Source organism: Papilio polytes, unplaced genomic scaffold (assembly GCF_000836215.1).
Source record: "Papilio polytes unplaced genomic scaffold, Ppol_1.0 DF824325.1, whole genome shotgun sequence".
Lineage (NCBI taxonomy): Eukaryota > Metazoa > Arthropoda > Insecta > Lepidoptera > Papilionidae > Papilio > Papilio polytes.
The window spans coordinates 331,595-356,568 of NW_013524879.1; the positions used below are offsets into that span (position 1 = coordinate 331,595).

Genomic DNA, 24,974 nt, shown 5'->3' on the forward strand with positions numbered 1-24,974 from the left:
TATTACCGTCTTCCCGGAATCGAATCACGGAGGTCAGGGTCATACACATATAGCTGCCATGCAAGCTTGTATGATACGTAAGTGAAATTAAGTCGAGAGAAGGATCGAAGGGGGATTCGAATTTTGATACTCAACTCTTCTCATACGATCTCGTTGACATTTTATTGGTTATGCCAGTACTATACCATTTTACTGGTATGTGTATTTCTCTCCTTAAGTCATGCATATCACAAATATATCTACATGTTTTAATATATCGAGCATACAGAGAAAATAAGCGACAAAAGAAACTAATAAATTTTTGGATATCCATCAAAACTATATGGGAATACACATGGCAGTAAAACTGGCGTGCAAGTAGTTAAAGCATTTACATGTCTGTTCCAACAGCTTGATCTAGCTTGCTTGATACAGTCCGAAAATTTTAGTCCCATCGTAAATTATTGTTGAAACTTATTGTTACTTGTGACTTCTTCCACGTGAAATTAAAACAAAATAGCCTACCATCTTTCGCACGCGACTTAATCTGCGTGGAATTGAAAAAAAAAATAGTACCCTATGTGTTCTTCCAGACTATCCTCTACATCTATACTAAATTTGATCGAAATCCTTTCAGCCGTTTAGGCTACAAACTCTAACAAACATCCATCCATCTAGATAAATGCTCACAGACAAAGTATCTTACTAGATGGAAGATTTTTTTAAAATCAGCCTAGTAGTTTTTGAGTTATTTCAATACATACAAAAAATACAAATCTTTCCTCTTTATAATATTAGTATAAAAGTATAGATATAGATGTACTTTTTCTTAAATACTGCAAACTTTAGTAAGTTTTCCTCTAGACAAGCGACATATAGCTTACCTCAGACTGTAGCGTAGCTTGTAACTCATCGTTTAACTTCTTTAGAGCTGCTATCTGCGAAACAGATAAATTCAATATTAATTTTAAGCAACCTTCTCAAAGGCCGCAACGCATCTGTAATTCTTCTAATATTGCTGATGTCTTTGTTTTCATAACATAAGGGGGTAAACGCACAGGTTATGCGACGAGAGGATGGAGACATAAACCAGAAAGTGTTAAGATTGAATGTGGATGGCTACAAAGGTAGAAATCCGAAGAAATGGATGGATTGTGTGAAAGATATGCTTAAGAAGGGAGTGGATTCAGATATGACGGCTGATAGATATGTATGGACGAGTAAGGATCCCATCCCAAGTGAAGGGACTAAAATTAGGTATATGGGCGTCGATATACCTGTGTTTGCCCCTTTTCATACAAAAAAACACACACAAATATAAAGTTTTGCAAAGAGTCTGGCATGGCATTATTTTTTTTTAATTTTAAACTTTTCAAAAGGTGAATGTCTTGATTTCTTGTATTTTTAGTTTGGGCAAACCGCAAATTATAGTATGTTAGTTTGTAGATAGCTTTAGTTGGAAATTGCCTTTTCTTTTGGCTTTTAGTAGTGCGTTACTGCGGTCTGTTTTGTTACTTAAATAGGAAGCAAAGTCATACGATACATACAGTCCCATGTAAATGTAACATATTAACTCCGGAAGTCGATGCAACGAAAATGATAAATTTCAAGTCACAAGTCAAACATGGCCGCCGCTATGTTACGAACGGCAAACTAGATGTACCACATTACAAAGTTTTCGAAGACATTTTTGAAAAGTAATTAAAATTTTAATCTCCAAGACATGATTTTAATAAAAACTATATGCCAACTCTTAATCTGAATATCTGTTTTAAGAAAAAAAAAACTAGAGTAACATTGTCATCAATACTGAATTTAATAAATGATTCTGAATTTGATTAAATTATTAATTATATGTATTTAAACAATAGTGTAAGAGCAAAAAAATATGTCTACTATTATTAGGTCTTCGAGGATCGATCGCGGTTAAAATCTTCACCCCTGAGTACGAGGTATTTATTTTTTAAGTTATATTACAAATCGAATCCGGAAACAATTTCCAAAAACCATAGCTACCCTAACCGACTAATATGAATACATTCCCGGTGTGACCTATTGGTGTGCGTATTCAAATCGCTACGTTCATTTGAAATTCAATCGTTCCCCGACGATTATTCCTTGCCAATGCGTCATTGCTTATATTTTTTTAAAAAACAACACATATTCACGCCCAAGTATAAGTATAAGGGGGTAAGTATAAGGGGGTAGGCAGAGTTTACAAAGGCACAATCATTACAACAACCGGCAATCTAAAAAGCGAACACATTTAATTTTTAATTAAATAAACCTTATTTGGTTATATTTTAATTCTTACTAACGCTATCTATTCATTGATCCTCAAAACCACGTGTCAATGTAATTTACTAGCTTTCTCCCGCGATTCCGTAAGCGTGGAATTAAAAAAAAGTGAGTAGCCTATGTGTTCTTTCAGTCTATCCTCTACATCCATACCATATTTCATCGAAATCCGTTCAGCCGTTTAGGCTACTAACTCTAACAAACATCCATCCATATAAATTTTCGTATTTGTAGTAAGTAGTAAGATTGTTTTGAAACTAATTGCCAATAGATGTCACTAAATAAAGTTTAAACGTTTGTTTTATTTCGTGATACTGTTTAGTTTATTTTATTACAAAAGAAATACACGTCGACAAAGACACGAGGTGGAACTAAACTTGACAACTAACATAGTACCTGTCAAAGAAGTTATCTGTGAAAAAATGTTCACTATGTCTAGTCTATATACTCTAGTCTATAACTTTTTTTTCATTAATATGATCCATTCATTAATTACTGCCAAAACAATAATTTCTCAACTTCACGATCAGAAAGACCATTCGCATAACTGTAACCGTTCAAAAACTGTTATCCCTAAAAAGTCAAATCAGACTCCATACTATTAACACGAAAAAAATCGATAAATATGTACAAAAAAAACGTCAGGTAGGGAATAAAAAATGGCATAACATAAATAATAGTGGCAGAAAATTTACATTGTATCTGGAACAAAAGATTACAATAACAGATTAAACGATTGACAAATCTTTCCGTTTTCTATTTGGGATGAAGGTAGTCGATTTTTTTTATTACGCAATGACACCATTATAAGTTTCATAACAATTCATTGTTTTAATTCTGATACATTTATAAAAACAATTCCTAATATAATAAAATGATATTTAGAAGGTTCCAATTGTTAAATAAAAAAGTGATAGTGTGAAAAATTTGTTTTTTAAAAAAAAATAATGTGAAAAAATTGTTTTGAAAAAAATTTTGTGAGTATCTTGATTAATTCTGTAAGTACTTATGCAATTAAATTCCGTTAGAAAACATTGCCGTTTCACTTAATCTGCTTGAAAAAACTGAGATAGTAATATTCTTTATATCAGTGTTTCAGATATCGAATTTTATACAAATCTTAATTTTAGCTTCATTCATACGAAAATTTCTGTAATAAAAAGCAATATTAATTTCCATAAAAGTTCATGATTGATATCTTAAGCCTCTTTCACATAGACGCTTATTAAAGTGCGTTAAAAAAGCGTTCCAATAGCAGGAAGCAATATAGTTATACTAAGCACTGGATCCACTAAACAAGAGTTATTTTGAAGCATTCATTTAATTATGTCTGGTTAATAAGCGCCAGGAATGAGCGTTAAAAAGACGCTCCTACGTATGACATATAATTTCAAGAGAATTTTGAAAACCGCGCTAATTTCGAGTCATTTAATAGAAATGGGTACAGAACTATCTATGCCATTCTAGCAAGTAAGTGCCTTAAGTAACTTCAAATTAATCCATATTATAAAGAAGAAAGATTTGTATTTTTGTATGTATTTAAATTACTCAAAACTACAGTTTCAAAAATTCTTTCACCATTAAAAAGCTATGTTATCTGTGAGTAACATAAGTAATATTTTTTAAAGGTTTTGCCCACGACTGCATCCGCATCAAATTAAAAAAAAAAACAAAATTAAGTAGCCAATGTTCTATTTATATGTCAAATTTGATCAAGATCCGAGCATCCGTTTAGGCTTCAAACTCTAACAAACATCCATCCATCCATCCAAACTTTCGCATTTATAATATTAGTAAGATTATGTTTTAATTTCACTCGGGCGAAGTCGCAAGCAACAGCTAGTAAAATATTTCTGTAATGGAGGTAAGCTTACCACATGGTATTTAGGTGGATGTGTGAGTAGGCCCTAAGTATGCAGTGTGCACACACCTTTATTCCCAGTAATGCCCGTGGGGTAGATATGATATCAGTGTTTGCACAGTCTATCTCGATAACTCCAACATGCACCAAACTAGTTTAGCTTCAACGGTTTTATATTAATACTACGATTTTGAGGTTATTTTTAACATTAAATTCACTGACCCTATATACATATTTTTTTCCTACAAAACAATGTTTTCTTTTGTTAACTCAAGTTGAAATCAAATTTATTTTTTTTAGACAATTTCTTTGTTTAATATTGTATATGAAATTCATGATTTGAACTGTCAGCAACCTGTGCAGTTTTCTGTTTTGTGTTCATATATCTGTGTTTTAACTGTACAGTTCAATTGTTATAAATTTTATTCTGTTTTAAGAAATATAGTACATAGTAATTTATGTTTGCCTTTTAAGGTTTATACTCTATAGCTGCAGTATTTTAATGTTTTAATAACCTTTAAAATTCTACATTAAATTTATATTTCAAAGAAAACTAAAACTACACACACTAAAATCCTTTCAAAAACAACTTTTATATGAAAGCTTGAAAAATATTTTATTTTAATTTGAGAATAACGCCATCTATGTAACAATAGAAACAACATTCTACTGATACTTTGTTCTACATCTAGCATGTACTAACATATGTTGATTATCCATTCTTATGAACATATATTTGTGTTTTATAGTGAAAGAAAACGTTGTGTTGTTTCCCACATGCCCATATTTATCTGCGGAGATATTCCAAGATATGTATAACAAGTCAACCCGCACTGAGTTATCTAGGTGGACTAAGGCCTTGTCACCCTGAATTAAGGCTTGGCTTGACTTTAGCCTTAGTGTTTAAACTATTGGAACACAGTTCCCTTTGTTGTTTACAGCTCGCCATAAGTATGTTAAGATAAAGTAACTTTGTATATTTAAAAATAATTATAAATTAGGGCTAGCCTGGTTAAATGAAAACTCCATAACTTAGAAAATTGTAGAAGCGAATCATTGTCCATTCCGACGGATGACCTCCATAAACAAGAAACTTAGTTTAGAGACCTTTTGGAAAAAGAAAAATGTCGCAGTTCCTTGTATTCTCGCTTATTCTGTTGCGACTGTATTTCTAAAAGATCTTGCTTCTTGTTAATGAATGTCCATTTAGCGGTCAGCTCAATGGCAAATCGTTTAATTAGAAATAGACTGTACAATTACAAAAACATAACCTAAACAACATCTGTCAAAGATACATAATTACATAAATGTAATTTTTATACACTGACCTCTAACTGCTGGGTATTACATTTCTCTTCAAGTTCCTTGAACGAAGAGCTTATTCCAGTTTCTTCTGAATCAATATCGTCTGTCGTATTCTCGGATAACACTTCCGAAGCAAAATTTGTAATCTGTCCCTTCAAACTATTAAAACTTTGATTTAAATTCAGCCACGACATTTTGTATGAAGGACACTATTGTAGCATAAAACAGGAATTCAGATGAGTAGATTCACTAGGAAAATGTTATGTTTGAAAGGATGTAAACAATAAATAAATAACATTTTTTTGCATTTGACAGGACTTGTCCAGTTGGCAAAACAAGTTGACGTTTGTTATTTCTTAAAATCAATTGTTCCGCTTCATTTCAAGGTTCCACTTTTCATTTCAGTTGTTGTGTACATATAAAAACTGAAATTGCACGATATAAAAGTAAATTGTATTCAATTTAAGACTTGAATTAATATTTCAATTAAATTGAAAATGTATTTTCTGATTTTCCGTTTAAAGTAAGATCAGCAAAAATTGAATGGTACAGGTGTTTCTCTTATGTGGTGTCTTGTTCTTGGTGGTGTCCTTGGTCCTTTCTTTGAATTGAGTTAAACGATAATTTTCGAAAACTTGTAATACATTATTAAGTACCTAAACAGGAAACTTAGGGATGGAGGGGTGGCATGTTTTTGGTTTAAAAAAGTATAGCTTATTCTAACTTTTAAACATGGAGGTAAAAATATAATCCATGCTTTTGAATAATAAAAACGAATGTTAAAATCATTCTCGTTCAATAAATGCAAATTGTAAGACTTATGAAATTAAAACGGCAATTTAAAAATAATCAAATGGGACAGTAATTCTGTTTTTAAGTAATAAAATAAGAAAATAGGTCAGTGCATTTTCCAACAAAACGCTTTATGAAGTCTGTGGATGTTGCGTCACGCTGGCGGGCGCCATGATGGCTGTCGAACAAGCGCTGGTAGCAGTTTGACAGTGTCATTTTCGTTAAATTTTCCTTTAATTTCTTCACAATTTAGAGATTATCCGAGGTTTTTTTGAATTAGGTAACCATTAAATGTTATATACTATATTTATATAAACATCAAGTAACAGTGACGGTTCAATTTATGATCTTAATTGAAAGCGAAAAAAATGGAGCCAAAACTAACAAACACCGTTAGCCTAAAAACATATTCTCGCTCGAAATGTTGGAAAGTTTCGAATCCTAAGGATATAAAATGTGAACCTTTGACGACAAAAGAAGCCGTGAAGTATTTGTTGCAAGGATCATTGAAGAGAAGGGTCTGTCGGTTTTGCTTAACCACGACGACCTCTTTATCAGAATTAGACGAGATTTTAGAGGTAGCCAATTCTGGAGCAATATTTCAAGTCGCCATACGGGACATGTTAGCGAGCTTCTACCCATTTCAGGTTGTTTTCATATTCATAGACATTTAATATTAGTGATACTATAATTTTGATTAGAAATATTATAATTTTGATTTTACTGACAGCGAGGGTATTGTTTTTATGGATGTGGGTTTGTATGTTGACTCCATTATGATAGCCTATAACCTAAATGACAACCATTCTTGAACAAGTGAGGTGTTATTCAATTTGTCCTCTTTTCATGTGTCATAGAGTATACATGTTCATGTACATGTATATCAGGGTAAAGAGCACATTCCTCCCTTAAGGGCAGGGCATCTTCAGTTCCCTTGGCATTGCAGGTGTTCATGGGCGTTGAATCAATTGATATCTAGTAATCCATTGTTCATTTGCCTGCTTGTCCTACATAAAAAAAACACCGTGGATATGAGAAGTGAAATTCCAAAAGCATATAAAATACAAGTTTCACTCTCGACTCTTAAATTAATGTTAGTTTAGAATGAATTATAAATATTGTGTCATTCTTATTAGATATGTGATAAAATGAGAATGTGTGTCAATAAATTACAGGGAAATCAGTAAAATGTTAGATTTTTAGAGTTGAAATTTAATTATGGTACAATTATCACAGTGGTACAGCCAGCTTTAACATCTTCGCACGAATGGGCTGTAATACCACAACCACGCAGAAAACAGGCGTGAAGTGGAAGCAATTCCGCGTTTCGTCTCATGAGTGTGGTGCTGGAAGCCTGATTTTAGCCCCTTTCCCTTTCCACCCTTTTCTTAATAGGAAAGGATGGGAAGGAAAAGTGGCTTTGATGGTGGAGGAGACGCGTAGGAAGGGAAAATTACCTCTTTATGTGCATCTCCTCCTTAGTATTAAGGGTAGGCAATGCATCTGCAATTGTGGATGATTATGAGCAGCGGTGGCTTTCCATTTCGATAGATTCAGGTGGCCGCTTGCTCGTTTGCTACCTTATGTTATAAAAAAAAAATATGCAGGTTTTGGAATTATAATTGTTCATACTGAAAAATATTTTTATGTGTGTTATAAACTTGTTATTTGTAAGCAAATCACAATTAGTATGTCTTTTATGACTTATGTAATATTTTGTGTTGCTAGCTTTTACAGTATTTTCACACAAAAAATGAAATCAACATATTTTCATTCCAGATATCGGATGACCCTAATTTCCCAAATAAAATCTGCGGAAAATGCCTCGATAGAACAATCAATTGTTACTTATTTACACAGCAGTGTGAACGAGCCGAACGGGCGATACGTAACTGCTTCATTGACATCAATGAGAAATTCGATAAACTAGACCCTCTCGAACGAGTGAAGAGGAGGGGAAGACAAAAATTAAATCCCAACCACAATATAATACACATAGAACATAAAAATGTCATTAACTACGCAGATCCAATAATAAATATAGTAAATTCTGGCTCATCACTCATAAATGGTAATGAAGTTCAAATAAATGAACTGGAATGTCCTAAATGTTGGCAAGTGTTTCCCAACGTTGAATCTCTGGTTAACCATGAGAAAATACATCCGAAATCAATGTGGTACAACTGTAAATACTGCGGGAACTCTTTTATGAAGCTTTCACATTACAAAAAACATATTAAACAGTTTCATGTTAAAGGAAACAATAAAACTAATGAAGATAAACAACATTTTGAATGCAAAGAATGTGGTACTGCTTTTGAGGAATTAGATAATTATTTACAACACATTGAAAAGCACAAGTTTAAGAGTGTTCTAGAACATTTAGTTGAGAAGAAAATGGACAATCTGTGCGGTGTTTGTTTGGACAAAGGAGATAGTATGACACAATTAAATGAAACTTTATCTTTACATGGAGGATATCCAGAATTATCCGGAGAGTTGACTGTGGCTACAGTCTTAACATCAACTATACCAGAGGTATGTAAATTATGTTCTTTTTACTTTAAGATAACACACAATATATTGCTTAATGTTAGGATTATTTAAAAAAACAAAGATATTTTTGTTACTTTTATTATTCAGTAGTATTATTAATAATTAGATAATACATTTTATTATAGATTTTGCATTATTTGGTTCTGTACCACACTTAGTCAGAAATTGACAACTTCTATACAATGTCAACTATTTTTATGATTGATGTTTTAACCTCAAATTGAAGTTTTGTATGACAATTCAAGTGTCACAACAAAATTACAAATTCTATTATTGATTTATGATTAATGTATTGAATTGCGCTAATTATAAAGCATTTCTTCACATATTTTATATTTGTGGGTACATTTTATACATATGATAAAAGGAAAGTCCTGAAGTGTAATTATTTTAATCATGTAAACTTTGCCTCTTGTGGAGATTGTTGCAGTGATTTTCTAATCCTTTTCTAGAAATCGCACAAATTCGATGAATTCCTCGTCCCCAAGCAAGCAAATCGAATAGCGATTACCAGGAGAATTACCAAAACAAATAAGAGAGCTAATAAAAAACTTGATGTCATAAATAAAGTAACAAAAAGGGCTAATGTAGCAATGAAGTTGATTACTATAACTCACAATACATTTTCTTTCTCAAATCCTATAAAAATAACCACTGAAATTATTGACTTAGACGAGACAGATAATTCAACATTTGAGAAAAGTAAATCTGTTGATAAATCATCCCTACATGTTGGTAAAGATGGAGCTGGATTCCCATTTTCTTTTGCTAATCCTATAAAGATTTCTGACAATTCCTGTGAAGTAAAAGACAAGGGACAGATAGATATGCCATCCATTGACATAAGACAGGAAGACTCCATACAAATAGACCCTGATAGTGGGATATCTACAGTTCCCATTTTATGTATAACTTGTTCGATATTAAAAAAGCCCCAGTGCGAGAAATGTATTGAATTAACATCGGATACTGATGTATCTACAAACTCATCTGAGACCATAAATGAAGAAAATGAAAACACACAAATGAAGACTTGCAAACAGTGTTGGATATTTGGTAAAGTAGGAAAATGCAATTATTGTAAGGAACAAACTGATAAAACTGTAGAAACAGATATTCCCGATCTTCAAGACTCTGAAGAAACCGACCCAATTCCAAAAATAAGTGTTGAACCCGAGAAAGACATCGGAATTGCAAAGGAAAATAATGATAATGAGAATATCCAAAAAGAACAGAATCTTGAACCTGAGAAAGCTATCCCAATACCACAGATAAATGATAAATCTGATAAAGACAAGCCGCGTAAGAGAAAAATTGAATCCGAGGAATTCACAATTTCAAAGAAAAATATCGCACATGAAAAAGATATCCTAGTTGACGAACCTGAGGAAATCCTCCCAATTACAAAGGTCAATCTTGAAACTAAAGAAATCATAACTAGGAAGAGAAAAATTGTATCTAAGGAAGTCTTAAATGAAAAAGTAAATACTGAAGATGAAGAACCCATGCTAAGTAGAAAGAGAAAAATTGACCATGAAATTGAACTCCCAATTGTAAAGAAATCGAAATGGCAATGTGAAATCTGTTTAACTAATAATGATAACAGAGAAAAATGTTTCTGTTGTGGTGAGAAAAGGATGCAAGATAATGTGAATAATTTTAGTTTCAATTTTACGAAATGCGAATATACACCTAAGCGTAATAAGAATAAATCAGATGCTGTCAAAAATAACAACTATATTATCACAAGTAATAAAGAAGAAAACGAAAACACTGAACAAATAACTAAAGAAGATAAACAAGAACAGAATAAAGTTGAAGTTGTTAAAAATGATTTGATTCCAAATATTTCTTTACCAAACATAGAAGTAGTAGCTGATGTTGTAAAAGTTGACACAAAAGAAATTAAACCACAAAACGAAGAGCAAATGGATGTAAATTTCGACGACGGCAATGTTGCAAAAGTCGCAGGAAACGTTGCCAAATTTGACGGAAACGTCAAATTCGACGTTAATGTTCCTAAATTTGGTGGAAATGTTGCTGAATTTGATACAAGCATTCCCAAAGTTGACGGAAATGTTACTAAATTCGACAGTATTATTGGCAACTTTGGAAAAATTGATAACAATGTAATTAAACCAGTTATGCCTAGTGTGAATTTTAATTTCGGGTCGTGTTCAACTTTCACACCGACGATGCAAAGTTTCACGCCTCCAGTAATGCAGAATTTCAGTCCCATTTCAACAATGTCACCCACACAGTTAACATCGCTCAGTTTTAATATCGGTACTCAAGATAGTAATAACAAACCAAGGAAGATATTAAAAAATATGAGACATAGAAGAGAAAAACAATTGAAAAGATAGACATTTTTTAACTACCCACCTTTTGTTTTATATTATTTTATGACTACTCACTTTATTTTTTTGTTTTCAAAGTAAATATGAAAGATAAAGATTTTTTGTTTCGACTAATTTTATTTACTTGTTACATCCATTATTGACTTATAGAAATATGTAGGCTTACTATATGCCCATGACGAACTCCGAGCACCGGTAGAGCGGCCATCTTGTAAAACTGTCAATTCTATTTGAGAACCGACGGTGTGCGGACGCGGCCATGTGCTCGGAGTTCGTCATGGTCATAGAGCAAGATTAGAAGTATTTTCATTGTTTACTTTTTTTCCAGTAACTTTTCTCTTGTATTGTAAGAATGTTTTATGACTTTGATCATTTATCATTAAGCAAAGAATTTGCAAATTATTTTATTCATTAGTGTTAGTGCTTAAAACAATTATTATAAAAAAGTTGATTCACTTTTGGCTTAAGCCAGACTTTAGTATAAGAATTCATTAATTATACCCGCTTTTCCAATATTGTAATTCTCTCATAAATATAATCTAGTATTGTAATTTAATTACTTGAACTTAAAACATATAATGCTTTGTAGGACTTATATGATATTAGTTATATGACATTTGACGTATCCAAGCTTTGATTGTATTTCATTTTTATTCATTCACTAGAAAAAAATACTATATAAGTAGGTAGTGGTTTTAGGTGTCATTAATAGTTAAATATAAGGAAAGTAATTTTTAGTATTAAGGTTTTTTTCTTTAGTTTTCGTGTAAAACATTTAATTTCGTGATTGTATAATTTAATGATTGGATTCACTTAAATAAAGAATAAAACACATTCTGTTGTTTTATTTATTTACTAAATAGTTAAAAAATAATACTTTTTCCCATTTAAGTAAATCGTTATTTAATAAAAATACTAAGTAAGCTTCAAAAGTTTAATAACGTCTTTAAAACACACCCAAGGGAAAAAACAAAAAGACAAGTTATTGTTTATTTTTAAAACGTAGGGGAAAAGATCAAGATGTAAAGAAAAAATTAATTTTCTTTGATCTAAAATTGCTTACTTGAACTAGTTTTTTTGTTATGAATTACAAAATGGTTGTAAATATATAAATCAATGTGCTTTTAGTGTAAGCGCTTTTATCGCTTTTTATATATTTATTTAAAAGAGAGTTTTCATTTTTGTTGCAGATGAATACAGTTCATAACTACACTGGGACAAAAATATGCGAAAAATGCTTTAATCATGCATTAACTTCATATATATTTATAAATAAGATTAGATATATTAGAAATAGATTAAATGTATGTGTTAGTCATATGTTAGACAGCTTAAATAGAATAGACGAGCCAGAGAATAATGTAATGGTAGAAATTGCTATGGAAACAATCCTTCCCATAACAGATAAGAAATTTAACGACGAAGATGAGGAATCGCAATTGAAAATAGAAATATTGGAAGATGAATTTAGAATAGATACAGAAAGTTCTGAAGAAAGGTCAAAATCAGAGAATACTGATGACGAAGAAATCGGGACAGTGTTATTTGATGATTTGAAGAAAATGCTATATCCAGTTAATACTGAAAAGGATAAAGGAATTGTAGATGATGATAATAAGGTTGTTAATGGATATCAGGATATTGAAGTTCTTTCGCCAACTAGTGATGAAAAATCTATAACAAGTGAAATAGAACAATCAGCAATGAGCGATTTAGAAAATTCTCCAAAATCAAGTGACATAGAAAAAGATAATGACGATTTTAATTATTCAAATGTAGATGAATCTCCATTAAATGACATTTGTAGTGAATTTCTAACATTTAAAAAGAAACCCAAACCTAAAAGGAAATTCCGCAGACAGAATTTCACATGTCCATTCTGTAGTAAACATTTCATCTCTGATTATTTCCTCAAGAATCATATTTTGAAGCATATTAATATGAAAATTAGTTGCAACATTTGCTATGAATCTGTTAAATCTAAATTTCATCTATTTGAACATGTGAAAATGGTTCACGTAGATATACAAAAAGATTATAGTGTTTGTGATACATGTGGACGAGGTTTCGCTAATAAAAAGTCGTTTTTATTACATAAGAAAACACATATAAAGAAAGAATGTCCGTTATGTGACAAATTATTCAAATCTCAGAACACTTTTGACATTCATTTCCAAAGACATGCGTACAAATTCAACGGACGCAAGTTTTCAAGGTCAAAAACTTGCAGTTTCTGTGAAAGAGAATTCTCAAGCGAAAATGAACTTTCACTACATGTGAATAAGTCGCATTTACAGATAAAACCGTACAATTGCGATATGTGCGAGAAACAATTTTATACTGAACATAATCTGAGCAGTCACAAGAAATTACATAGTTACCGAACTAAAGAGACATGCGAATTTTGTAGCAAAATATTTAAATGCAGAAGAGATTTAGTCTCTCATGTCAGGAAACATATTGGTATAAAGCCTCATCATTGTCAAATATGTAGAGAATCTTTTTATTCGGAAACGGGACAACAAAAGCATATGAAGAAATTGCATGGTGGTAAATATTGTTGCAGACTTTGCAAATCAGTGTTTAATAGAAAATTGGACCTTAAAGCCCATGTTAATGTGGCACATAATGCTATGTAAGTGTATTTAATATGGTGCTAAAGTGCGAATAGTGTTGAAGATAAAAAGCAAGTTAAAATCAAAAAGTACTAACCAGTTTATAGGATCTAATACCACATCCGGTTTGTATGAAATGAGAGATCATTACTGTTTGGTGTTATACTCGTTGGAAGCGATAATTTTTTTATTTTATGTTGGACTGTGTACAGCTCAATCCAAAGCATAATAAATAAAATAGCTTATTTGTTATTACATTAAGAGAGGGAAACAATCGACAATCGCACAACTATTGTGAACTGTTTAGTTGCACAACTAAAATTCGAGTCCTGTACTTCATATAAGCTCAGGAATCAAAGCGAGACTAAACAGTTGTGCGATAGTTTAGTCAAAGGTGTACACTCTAAGTTTTAGTTAAAAATATTTTAAATTGCATGTATGTATATTATAGTATGGTTTCTTGAAGTTGTTCAAAATGTTGACCTCATTTATGTAGTACATATCTTCTGGTATTTCTTGCTTATGAAAATTGCAATAGATATATGTAAGTAAATAATGCAGTAACTATGTTTAAATGTAACTATATGAAATGTTATATTTCGTAAATTAAATATGCATGTATAAGATTTTTCTGTAGTCTAACAAAATGTTGATTATAGTATTGACATATTTTTAATAAAAATTATGTATATTACATATATTACTAGTTGTTGCTCGCGACTTCGTCCACGTAAAAAAGTATTGTAAAAACACAGCCTATGTTACTCCCAGATAACCTTTCTAATTGTGGACGAATTTAAAAATCAGCCCAGTAGTTTTTACGTTAATCTAATAGATACGAAAATACAAATCTTTTCTATGTTAACTTATAAATTTTTGTATTTTTTCATTGAAATAACTCAAAAACTACTGGAACGATTTCAAAAAATCATAATTGAAAAGCTCTGTTATCATTGAGTTACATATATACTTTTGCTTTTTTAGTATTTTTCAATTTCACGTGGACGGAGTCGAGAGCAACAACTTGTCTATTTTATTAGTACAGATGAAAGTGGACGCTACTTATTAAAATTAATTTTAATAACTTTGGCATTAAAAACCTTGCTAAAGCAAGAAAAACTAAGTTAATGAGGCCTTAAACTTGAAGCAATATTGTTTGGGGTAGTTTATCATTTTAATATTTGAGGGTAGACGAAGATTTGCAATAAATGAAATGAAATTTATTTTATTTATTAAGGTTTACAAATACCCTTATTTAATTTTAGGCTTGGCTTTCTAACTACTTGTGTAAAATTCTCTTTATTCCTTTACGAAGTCTTTCAGGAGTTATTTTTGTATGTTGTATTTACATAAATTTAATTTTTAATATAGTTTATATTACGAGTGCTTAGATAATTATGAATACGTTAAATATTAGAGATATGCAATGTAATTATAGTTAATGAAGTTAAGTAGATAGTTAGTTTTATTTTTTAATTTGAAATATAATGCTTAACACTAACTTGTTCATTTTATTCAACCTTAATCCCACGCACTAGTAATCTAATTAAATGAACGTGAGTAATTTGCAGTACACTGATTGCATTAGGTTTTAATAACAAGCTGTTGCCCCTGACATCGTCCGCGTGGTATAAGAACGAACGAACATACGAATTATATAAATAACAAAAAGCTACGTTTCCTTTGGGAACCGGAGATTTCTCGGGAATGAACCTTATCCCATGTGTACTCCAGACTTTGTTTTATATCTGTACCAAATTTCACTAAGATATGTTGAACCGTTGCAGAATGATCGAGTAAACATTAAAAAACGAAATTAATGAACCCCACGGAAACCGTAACTACTCCCGGGATAAAAAGTAGCCTATGTGGTTCTTCCAGATTATTGTCTAAACCTGTGCCAAATTTCATGGAGATCCGTTCAACCGTTTAGGCTACAAGCGCTTACAAACATACATTCATGCATCGTGACTTTCGCATTTTTAATATTTATATGATATGACATGATTTAAAAGAAACCCGAATGAGATCTCTGAATTGCCAATCTTAAGGACCGTAAAATTAAATTGTTTAAAGTATTAGCTTAGATTTGAAAATAGACATATGTTTTTGCAAAAAAATCCTACCGTAATCTACCACTTAGAAAAAACACAACTGTTGCATCGGATTTCCTATGGCATCATTGGTTGTCAGACTCAGATGTCACTGTCATTAATTTTACGACATATTATTGTTTTCTTGTGATTTTATTAATTTTTAAACATGAACTACAACATGGTAGATGCAACTAAAATTTTACATACTATATTATATTCTAATAGCAATTATGTTTGTTTCCTTTGTTTAAAAAGACAAAGCAAAGGTCTTTTAAGTATTCATTCTGAATTAGATATTTCTGATGATTGCTTCAATTTAAAAATATCTTTAACGGAAATAATGAAACAACTATTCCCTTCACATGTAAGTATTGAGATAAGACCACGGTACAAAAGCTAACTTTTTTTAGGTAAAATAATTCATTATGTTGATTAATTTTTTAGGAGTTTATATTTGACCAAGGTTGTGAAGAATGCACAAATCTGTTATTAAAAATGTTCCTTAAGTTGCGTAAGTACAACAATAATATAAAAATACTCGAAAATATCATCAAAAATCTTGACAGCAAAGTTAAAAAGATAGACACAGAAAATAAGAATGAAATATTCTTAAACATAAATGAACCTGAACATAAAATAATAGAAGAGAAAAAACCAACAAAGAGGCGTAAAAAGTCTTTTAATTGTACTAAATGTGATATAAAGTTTAACTCAAATGAATTATTAAAAGACCATAAAAATTGTTTTCATAATAACAATAGCAATGCTACAGTTTGTGATGTTTGCGGACAAACATTCAAAACACCAACCTCATTGAGAGCTCATAGTAATTGCCATAAAGAAATAGAATGTCCTTATTGCTTCAAAACATTAAAAAGCCATTCATATTACAGAATCCATATAAAAAGACATAAAATGAATATTAAAAGGGTGCGTAACAAAGTATACTATAACTGCCTTAATTGTAAATATCAATCTTTAAACAAAAATACTTTAGAAGCTCATATAAATAAAATGCATTTGCATATCAGGCCTTATGTTTGTGAAACTTGTGACAAAGGTTTTTATAAAAAAAGTCATCTGACAGAACATGTCAAAATCCATTCACAGATTAAAAATAAAACATGCGATGTTTGCGGTGAAAATTTTTTGTATAAGCAAACATTGATTAACCATCAACGACTCCATAATAATATAAAACCATATGAGTGTAATATTTGTAAGAAAAAATTCGTTACATCCGGAAGAAGGAGTCATCATGTTAAAAGAAGTCATATGGAAAAAACTGAAGCTTGTACATTCTGTGACAAAAAGTACAGTTTGAGAAATGAATTGAATAGACATGTAAAAAATTCTCATGCTGACCATTTCAAAATTGATAGTAACTTTGACATAAATGTATCTAACCATAAATTTTACAACACAGTTGTATTACCAAACTAAAATGTGCAAATAAACATTTTATTTCAGATTTTTTGGCAATGTAACCCACACTTATGAAATTAAATACTCTCAAAAATAGATATTGTTATTTATTCCCTTACAATGTAAACCATATATCAATATTTGTTATTATTTCGGTCTCGAGAACTTTTCTTATAATCTCAAAAGGAAATAAAACGAAACATTTAAAAGTAAAATAATTTTATTACAAAATAAGGTACAAAAGGACATTATTTCACACGGTTCACAATAAACTATAGAAATGTGTGGTAAAATGAGTATTTTAAATATAAATCAATAAATTTTTAACAAGATCAAGAAAATAGAAACACAGGAGTGTAAAAATCATTTTTACTTAATTAAAATATTTACTCAAATCTATTAAAAATGTGTTTGTTTATAGATTTATTCTTTCCTTTTATTCCTTTTCATTTAATAGTTGTAATTAACTATGCAATAAGAATATGTTTTGCAAATAAATATGGATTTTCGTTGTACATAATATTTTAAACAAAAAAAAGACAACCTAACTATACCTACACTATTTTAAATCTCATGATAAATATTTTATTACACAAAATGTATTAGAAATAGAGAAATATTAGAATAAACTTTCATTTGATAATAAACAATTGCACGTATATTTTAAATTATGGTAACTTTATTGGTAACTTAATTTAAATGTTGCCATCATCTAATTTAAAAAAATACAAATTTGCTTTTATATTAAGTTTTTCACAATAACAACATTATTAAGAGTAACCTTATTTGTCAAAACCAAATATATGATCACTTTTTTCCTGCTTTTTTTTATTTTATTTTTAATATTTGTAACCACCTCCTTGGTTGGCAGGTAAGTATGCCTGGCCTTGGTTTGGCGCACTGATCGAATTGGTATTTGGTTCAGGATACCTGGCCTCTCCTTCGTATGAAACCTGGAAGAGAAAAAGAAAAAAATAAATTGATAGCTTGTTTTATCATTTATATTATCTAGAACTCGTAGCCTTCGGTCCACCCTTAGTTAGACGATAATTTGATCTCGAAAAATTAAAATCTCAGAGGTTACAAAAACATATGCGAATTTTATACTTTTTTATTACTATCAGGTAACTCTAGCTAGAGGTAAGAGATATTCTTCTGCCTAAAACAACTCGAATTAGCTAAAACAGAGTAATCAGAAGTGTTTTAACTTACATCAGCGTTGAAGCCGTTCTTCCAGTCAGCTGTGTACTTCACAATCTGCACTCTACCATCAGGCAGCGCTACTCTGTACTCGCCCCGCGTCACATCACCATCAGACACCGCGTTATGCTTGTAGTCATTACCGTCCTCGTTCACTGCGTATGCGAAGTCGAACGGCATACCGGGCTCGTGGTGGTGGTGGTCGTGGTGGTCATGGTGATCGTGGTGGTCGTGATGATCATGATGCTCGTGGGGATGGTCTGGCTGCTGAAGGAAGGATAAGTACATTTTATGAGGCAAATAATTTATTAACATATCCTCGTGACGTACATTTGTAGATATCCACTTTAGTGAAACACCGTGGATATCTACAATGACCAAGAATAATAATACCGCAATGAACAAGACAAACGCCGCTTTACAAGGTACTAACTAGATAGCAGTGAGTGCAAACGATAGATTTTAGTCCCTTTCCCTTTCCACTCTTTTCTTAAGAGGAAAGGATGGGAAGGAAAACTGGATTTGAAGGGGAAATGTCCTTATCCGCGTCTCCTCCTCCATCAATTAAGGGTTGGCAACGCATCTGCAGTTGCAGATGTAGCAATTGCAGATAGGCAGCGGTCGCTTTCCATTTCGGTGGATTCAGATGGCCGCTTGCTCGTTTGCCACCTTATACCTTATACAAATGATAATAAAAAAAGAATCTAGCCGTGTATTACCGACTTTTTTTCGTACAGACACATTTATAAGCTGTGTTGTGATTTTTGTTCCGCGTCTCGTTTCAAACTGTTCAAATTATTGTAGCTTTTAAAGTGGAACCCCCTTATTTTCCCCGACTACAATGTTCTATCTTAAAAGCTATAGTCGGTTTAACGTTTTTGCACACATTGAAGTCTCAAGTACCATATAGCAGTACCATAGTCATGGTATATGAAATAAAAACCGACTATAGAATCCCCAAGAATTACTTCATAGTAGAGATTAAGTTTTAGATTGAATTTTATTATAGTTTTTAAAACATCAACATACCAGCCTTTTATAGTGTTTTTACAACACTTAGATCAATAAAAATCTATTGGAATTGTATCGTAAATGTACAAAAGTTAACGATTATATTTACGAACGAAATGTCGATAGTTCGAACTGCTTTGATGTTATTTGGTGTTATATTTTAATACGAGATGCGACTGGTAATTGTAAAATATCTATAAATTGTCTAAGAATCATAAATTCATTATTTATTACAGCTTGCTAATTTTGAACTATAGTTTGATTCGAACATGAAAAAAAAGTTTTTTTTTTATCAAAAATTTCTATTTAACTGTAACTTTTGACAATGACTACGTCAGCGAGAAATTAAATAAAAAAGTGGCGTATTTGTTCTTCCAGACTGTCCCTATGCATCTAAGCTAAAATTCATCGAGTGTAGGCTACAAGCTCTAACAAACATTCATCCATCTAAACATTCCCATTTATAATATTAGTAAGAAGATCATCACACTTTAATAATAAGAAAGGGGCAAATAATTTCAATTTATTTTCTAGGTCATCGTGGCATTTATATATCTTTGTGGTGCCAACGAAATGCAAGTTTTAATGTGTAAGTAAAAGAAATATACACGTCATAGTAATTATAATAAATAAACTAGGTTATAGTTCTTTTCAAATATCTTATCTAAAGTCATCAGCGCGCTGCGTTACATTAAAATTTCGTTTCAATCATCAAAAAAAAATGTGAAAACAATTTTAAATTACGAACTGGCCCTACCTTAAAAGCGTTCAAGATATTTGAAAACTGCGCAATTTACTGCTTAGTTCATATTAGTCTAGTAATTTAGTCGTACTAAAATACTCTCGTCTAAAATGATTTTTGAAAATACTCGATCAAATTGTTGTATGGACTCGTTTGGTTTGGATTAATAGCAAGCCCTTGTAGCTTATGTGAAGGGCCTTATGTCTTTGGCCTTAAGGGTAAATGAAAGGGTAAAGTGTGGCCATTGAGCCCTTAAAGGCCCACGATATATTTCGAAGGAGATTTACGGCGGGTAATCTATGCATTTCTAAATAACTCTTAAAATGTAAATATTTATTTAACAGCAAATAGATGGAAAATGAATGACGTAGGTAAGTTTGTCACTGAAGAGTTTTGGTTTATTAATTTCTATACTTTTTAAATTTCTACTCAAGTTTATTTAAGTCTGTTTTTTTAAGAGTACGGTGAACGGTTATCAAGTAAGTTATTCTACATATATCTAGAATGATGTAACTAAATTGTTTTTTTTAACAGTTGTAAAACGTTTTAAAATATTAATAATTTTACAGGTGTAGAAAACAGTGACATGAAGCGATGTAAGAAAATTTTCAATTATTAGAAGTTTTTCTTCATTAAATTATGATAATTATAAATTACTAGCCGTTCCCGTGCGGCTTCACTCGCATGAAATTATAAATTTGTTTACATTTGTGAAATTATCAATTACAAATGTCAAATTGACATGACACGATGACAACCTTGCTTCCTTAATGTTGGCAGCAACTTATGGTCTCTTTCCCACATTAGGGCTTTCATCCAAAATATTTACTCCCTAAGTTTAATATCGTTAAAACATATAGCCTAAAGCGTGACGTAAGTGTAGGGCTTTTTATTAAAAAAAAGAAATATTCAAAAATATGCTGTAATAACTGACATCTTAGGCAACAAAGAAGTGTGTGTTTAAGCTTTATTATAATAGTATATATTTAGATAAAAATATAACCAATAAAATGTGACAATCATTTTAGCGCGTTATCCTCTTAACAAGAAGCCAGAGCGCCATCTTGTGACAAAATGCACAACTACTCAGCCAATAACAAGTAATTTGAATTTTTATTATTTACAATAAACAATGATGTAAATACTGATAAACAGTTTAAAATGCGAATTACTTTTTTTTATTTTTCAATGAATTATATAATCTGTAAAAAACAATGTTTAGTGAATTTGATATTTTTTACAGCGGATCCAAATTATATCCCAAGTAAGTAACAATCTGATCGATTGATTTTCAAACTAAAATATGTTATTCTCGATAGCTATGCTTAGGATTAGCTAGAAATGGAATAAAGAGCAAGTGGTGTTCAAAATAAATTTGGTGAGCAAAATGATGGCGCCCTGTAATTGCCAAGTTTCATAATAAACACTAACTAAAATGACTAGGTTTTACATGACATCTAACACATTTTTGTATGGAAAGCGAGACTAAGCAGTTTTTTACATTTTACATTTTTTGTGGGATTACATTAATGTACTTGTGTACTTTTAAAAGTAACAAATTTTAATATTTTAACTTATTGATCTTTTTATCCTACAGATAGTGAGGAAGGTTAGTAAATCATTGTTTAAGACATTTTTTTGTACGCAATTGTAATTTTATTTTTAACTAGCTGTTCCCGTGGGGAAATATTTTATTGTTTACATTTGTCAAATTATCAATAGCAAATGTCAAAATAACATGGCATGACAAACCTTGACAGCCTTGCTTCCTTGATGTTGGCAGCAACTTACGGTCTCTTTCTCACATTAGGGTTTTTATACAAATTATTTACCCCTAAGTTTAATAAAGTGAAAATATATAGCCTTAGGCGTGACGAAAGTGAAGGGCTTTTTATTAAATAAAGAATTATTCATAAATATACTATAATTGCTGACATCTTAGGCAACAAAGAAGTGTGCGTTTACGCTTTATTATAATAGTATAGATTTTTAATATGTTTTTAGATGACAAGCCAGAAGCTAACAAATTGACCGCAGAAGACGTGGATTCAGCAAACGAAAGTAAAATAGTAATATTATAAATGCGAAAGTTTGGATGTATGGATGTTACTATAAAGCTTCAAAACCACTTAACGAATCTCTGGAAGAACATAGACTACTAACAAACTAAATTATTTTTTTTTTAATTCCGTGCAGACGAAATCTTAGGCAAAATCTACTTACGCCATTAACTATTGGTTTTACGGAAACTGTTAGCACAGAAAGCAAGAATGCTTTGGAATTGAAATAAGTACGTATTTATCAAAAATAATCTGATATCTCAAACGAATTCTACCATTTACTTTCAGATGGCGGACCCAAAATGTACAAACCGCCACCTACCGGCAGCGGCCCGGACCATTACATAGATGACGCTTGAATAAAAAGAGCGTTCGCACAGATTTGACTGAACTTTTGCACAATTATTTAGTCTAGTTCGATTTCTATGAGCTTATATCGAGCGCACACAACCCGAATTGTAGTTGTGCAACAAAACAGTTGAATTGGCTGCGAAAAAATCGCACAACGTTGTGCGATAGTTTAATCAAAGATGTGCGTCTCGCTCTAAATATGATTTTATTAAATTACATTAATTTACATAATATCCCTGTCTTTTATTTACATATTTTCTCTTTAATATAAGTAAAAGGTAGGTAAAAGTTATGTACAAAGTAATTGTTTTCCCTGCTTGTACCACTATGTACATCATCACCTCACTATACGTCTTCACTGAGAGGTAGCCTTCCCTAAGTTAGGGGTAACTTAGGCTATAGTCAAACTGCACTAAGGGTTGACTTCACACATATCTTTAAATATCTTCGCCTATATTTGCACAACGATGTTTTCCTTCACCGTAAGAACGTAAATTAAATTATGTACCATCGGGGTAACTTTCGGTGTTCCAATTTAAAAACTACAATCGTTTGAAGAGTTTAAAACGAGACGCGGAACAATAATCAATACAAGTTACAAACGTATCTGTACAAAACAAAGTCCTTATATTGTTATATGCCTTTCGTTTGCACCCAAAGAGGCGTAGTTTGTCTCATAAAGAACAAAGCAATTTTTCCTGAAGTGGAAATTCACAGATTTCAGAGACTGAAAATATAAAGCGGTATGAAATTTGAAAAATCGAAAAAAAAGTTTAGTAACAGCGGGATTCGAACCCAGGACCTGTGGATCACAAGTCAAGAGTTCAAACCCCTGAGCCACCCGGGCTCTTGTCTTGTGAAAGAAACTAGCTGTTCCTATGTAACTTCATCCGCATAAAATTATGATAATTTTATTTTATTGTTTACATGTGTCAAATTATCAATTGCATATTTAAAAATGACATGACATGACAAACCATGGCAACCTTGCTTCCTTGATGTTGGCAGCAACTTATGGCCTCTTTCCCACCTTAGGGATTTATTCAAAACATTTGAACCCTAAGTTTAATGGCGTGAAAACATATAGCGTGACGTAAGTGTAGGCTTTTTTATTAAAAAAAATAATTCAAATATATGCGGTAATTGCTACATCTTAGGCAACAAAGAAGTGTGTGTTTACGCTTTATTATAATAGTATAGATTAACTTACCCCATGCGGTTTGGGTGTTGGCAGCGGTTTAGGGAAGGGTCTAGTTGTGCTTACGGGAGGTAAATAAGGCTGCGGTCTGTGTGGTGGTGACGTCACAGGCGGCTGTGGAGGCTTCTGATAAAGAGAAAACCAATTGTAAAGATAAAATCGTTTGTTTGATGAATTTAAATCGTAATAAATACATCTCTTGTTAGTTATAAGCATGTAGTGTTACAAAATTCTCCTATTTTTAAATTACTGAATAATTAAGCTAAAAAAAATCATATCTGACTTAAGAATCAAGTTGCTTATAAGTTTAAATAAAAACCACATAACAGGGTTAATCTATCTAATCTTACTTCTTACTAATATTATAAATGCAAAAGTTTACATATAGATGTTTGTTAGAGTTTGTAGCCTAAACTGCTGGACGGATCAGGATGAAATTTGGCATATGGATGAACGCATAGGTTACTAAATTTTGTTAAATACCACGCGGACGTAGTCGCAGGTAAAAGCTAGTTATTATTATTAGTAAAATCGTCACTATACGCTACCGGGCGTAAATTACACCAACAAATCTCATGCAAATGATACGATAACGAATACGTTCTCGTTACTGTCATACGAAAATTCGTGATAGACTCAGAGATCGCATCTACATATTCGCAAACAATTCTTACAGAAGGACATAAAAATCCAATAAGACAATGCTAAATGTATTACAACCATAAATAAGATTAGGTTTTCACGGTTTGTAATTTTATTGACGGACAATACAAGGTCAGACTATTGTATTGTTAACACTTTAATATAGATGCCATAGATAAAGCTTATTTGTTCTTTATTTAACACAATTGAATTAAAAATACATTTACATTGTATCCAATGATCTATACTAAATGGACAGGCGATTGCTTGAATACAGCTTTTTCTTCGTTCTGATTTAAACGTGTCTTGATATAAGTAAATAAATTATGCTTCATACTGATATTATAAATGCGAAAGTTTAGATGGATGGATGGATGTTTGTTAGAGTTTGTAGCCTAAACGTCTGAACGGATTTCGATGAAATTATTATAGATGTAGAGGATAGTCTGGAAGAACGCTTAGGCTACTTTTGTTTTTTTTTTT

The 24,974-nt window shown here is 31.4% G+C and overlaps 4 protein-coding genes across 8 annotated transcripts in view; 2 read left to right on the forward strand and 2 right to left on the reverse strand.

Annotated features, from left to right (window-relative positions):
- Positions 1-5,869, reverse strand: part of LOC106100113 (thyroid receptor-interacting protein 11-like) — a 35,286-nt gene extending 29,417 nt beyond the window's left edge. Inside the window, exons 1-2 of the mRNA XM_013278854.1 lie at positions 5,467-5,869; positions 864-917 (exon numbers count right to left, since the gene is read on the reverse strand). Coding sequence (XP_013134308.1) covers positions 864-917; positions 5,467-5,637 — 225 coding nt within the window. The 5' untranslated portion in view covers positions 5,638-5,869. The remainder of the gene's footprint in view (positions 1-863; positions 918-5,466) is intronic.
- A 520-nt stretch (positions 5,870-6,389) lies between these two features.
- LOC106100128 (PR domain zinc finger protein 5-like) lies at positions 6,390-14,065 on the forward strand. Of its 2 annotated transcripts, none has more exons than XM_013278881.1 (3): positions 6,390-6,882; positions 8,015-8,773; positions 12,342-14,065. In XM_013278881.1, exons 1-3 carry the CDS (start codon positions 6,604-6,606, stop codon positions 13,788-13,790), a joined length of 2,487 nt encoding a protein of 828 aa, XP_013134335.1. In that variant the 5' UTR covers positions 6,390-6,603; the 3' UTR covers positions 13,791-14,065. The 2 variants fall into 2 exon arrangements, with proteins under 2 accessions (XP_013134335.1, XP_013134327.1); XM_013278873.1 differs by lacking the exon at positions 12,342-14,065 and adding an exon at positions 9,244-11,182 and having other exon boundaries at positions 6,391-6,882.
- Positions 14,066-15,966: 1,901 nt separating this feature from the next.
- LOC106100271 (gastrula zinc finger protein XlCGF52.1-like) lies at positions 15,967-22,808 on the forward strand. Of its 2 annotated transcripts, XM_013279088.1 has the most exons (10): positions 15,967-16,226; positions 16,307-16,373; positions 20,033-20,087; positions 20,585-20,611; positions 20,699-20,719; positions 20,810-20,836; positions 21,269-21,340; positions 21,484-21,504; positions 22,245-22,301; positions 22,589-22,808. In XM_013279088.1, the coding sequence occupies exons 3-10, from the start codon at positions 20,072-20,074 to the stop codon at positions 22,657-22,659; spliced, it is 312 nt and encodes a 103-aa protein (XP_013134542.1). In that variant the 5' UTR covers positions 15,967-16,226; positions 16,307-16,373; positions 20,033-20,071; the 3' UTR covers positions 22,660-22,808. The 2 variants fall into 2 exon arrangements, with proteins under 2 accessions (XP_013134542.1, XP_013134534.1); XM_013279080.1 differs by lacking the exons at positions 20,033-20,087; positions 20,585-20,611; positions 20,699-20,719; ... (3 more) ...; positions 22,245-22,301; positions 22,589-22,808 and having other exon boundaries at positions 15,994-16,226; positions 16,307-17,414.
- The window catches only part of LOC106100285 (uncharacterized protein YacH-like), a 24,997-nt gene continuing 17,512 nt past the window's right edge, over positions 17,490-24,974 (reverse strand). For 2 of the 3 annotated variants that reach the window (XM_013279101.1, XM_013279118.1), the window contains 3 exons: positions 23,862-23,975; positions 18,500-18,754; positions 17,490-18,240 (listed from right to left, as the gene is read on the reverse strand). In XM_013279101.1, the coding sequence (XP_013134555.1) occupies positions 18,127-18,240; positions 18,500-18,754; positions 23,862-23,975 (483 nt within the window). In that variant the 3' untranslated portion in view covers positions 17,490-18,126. The remainder of the gene's footprint in view (positions 18,241-18,499; positions 18,755-23,861; positions 23,976-24,974) is intronic. The other variant, XM_013279110.1, reaches the window with a different exon arrangement.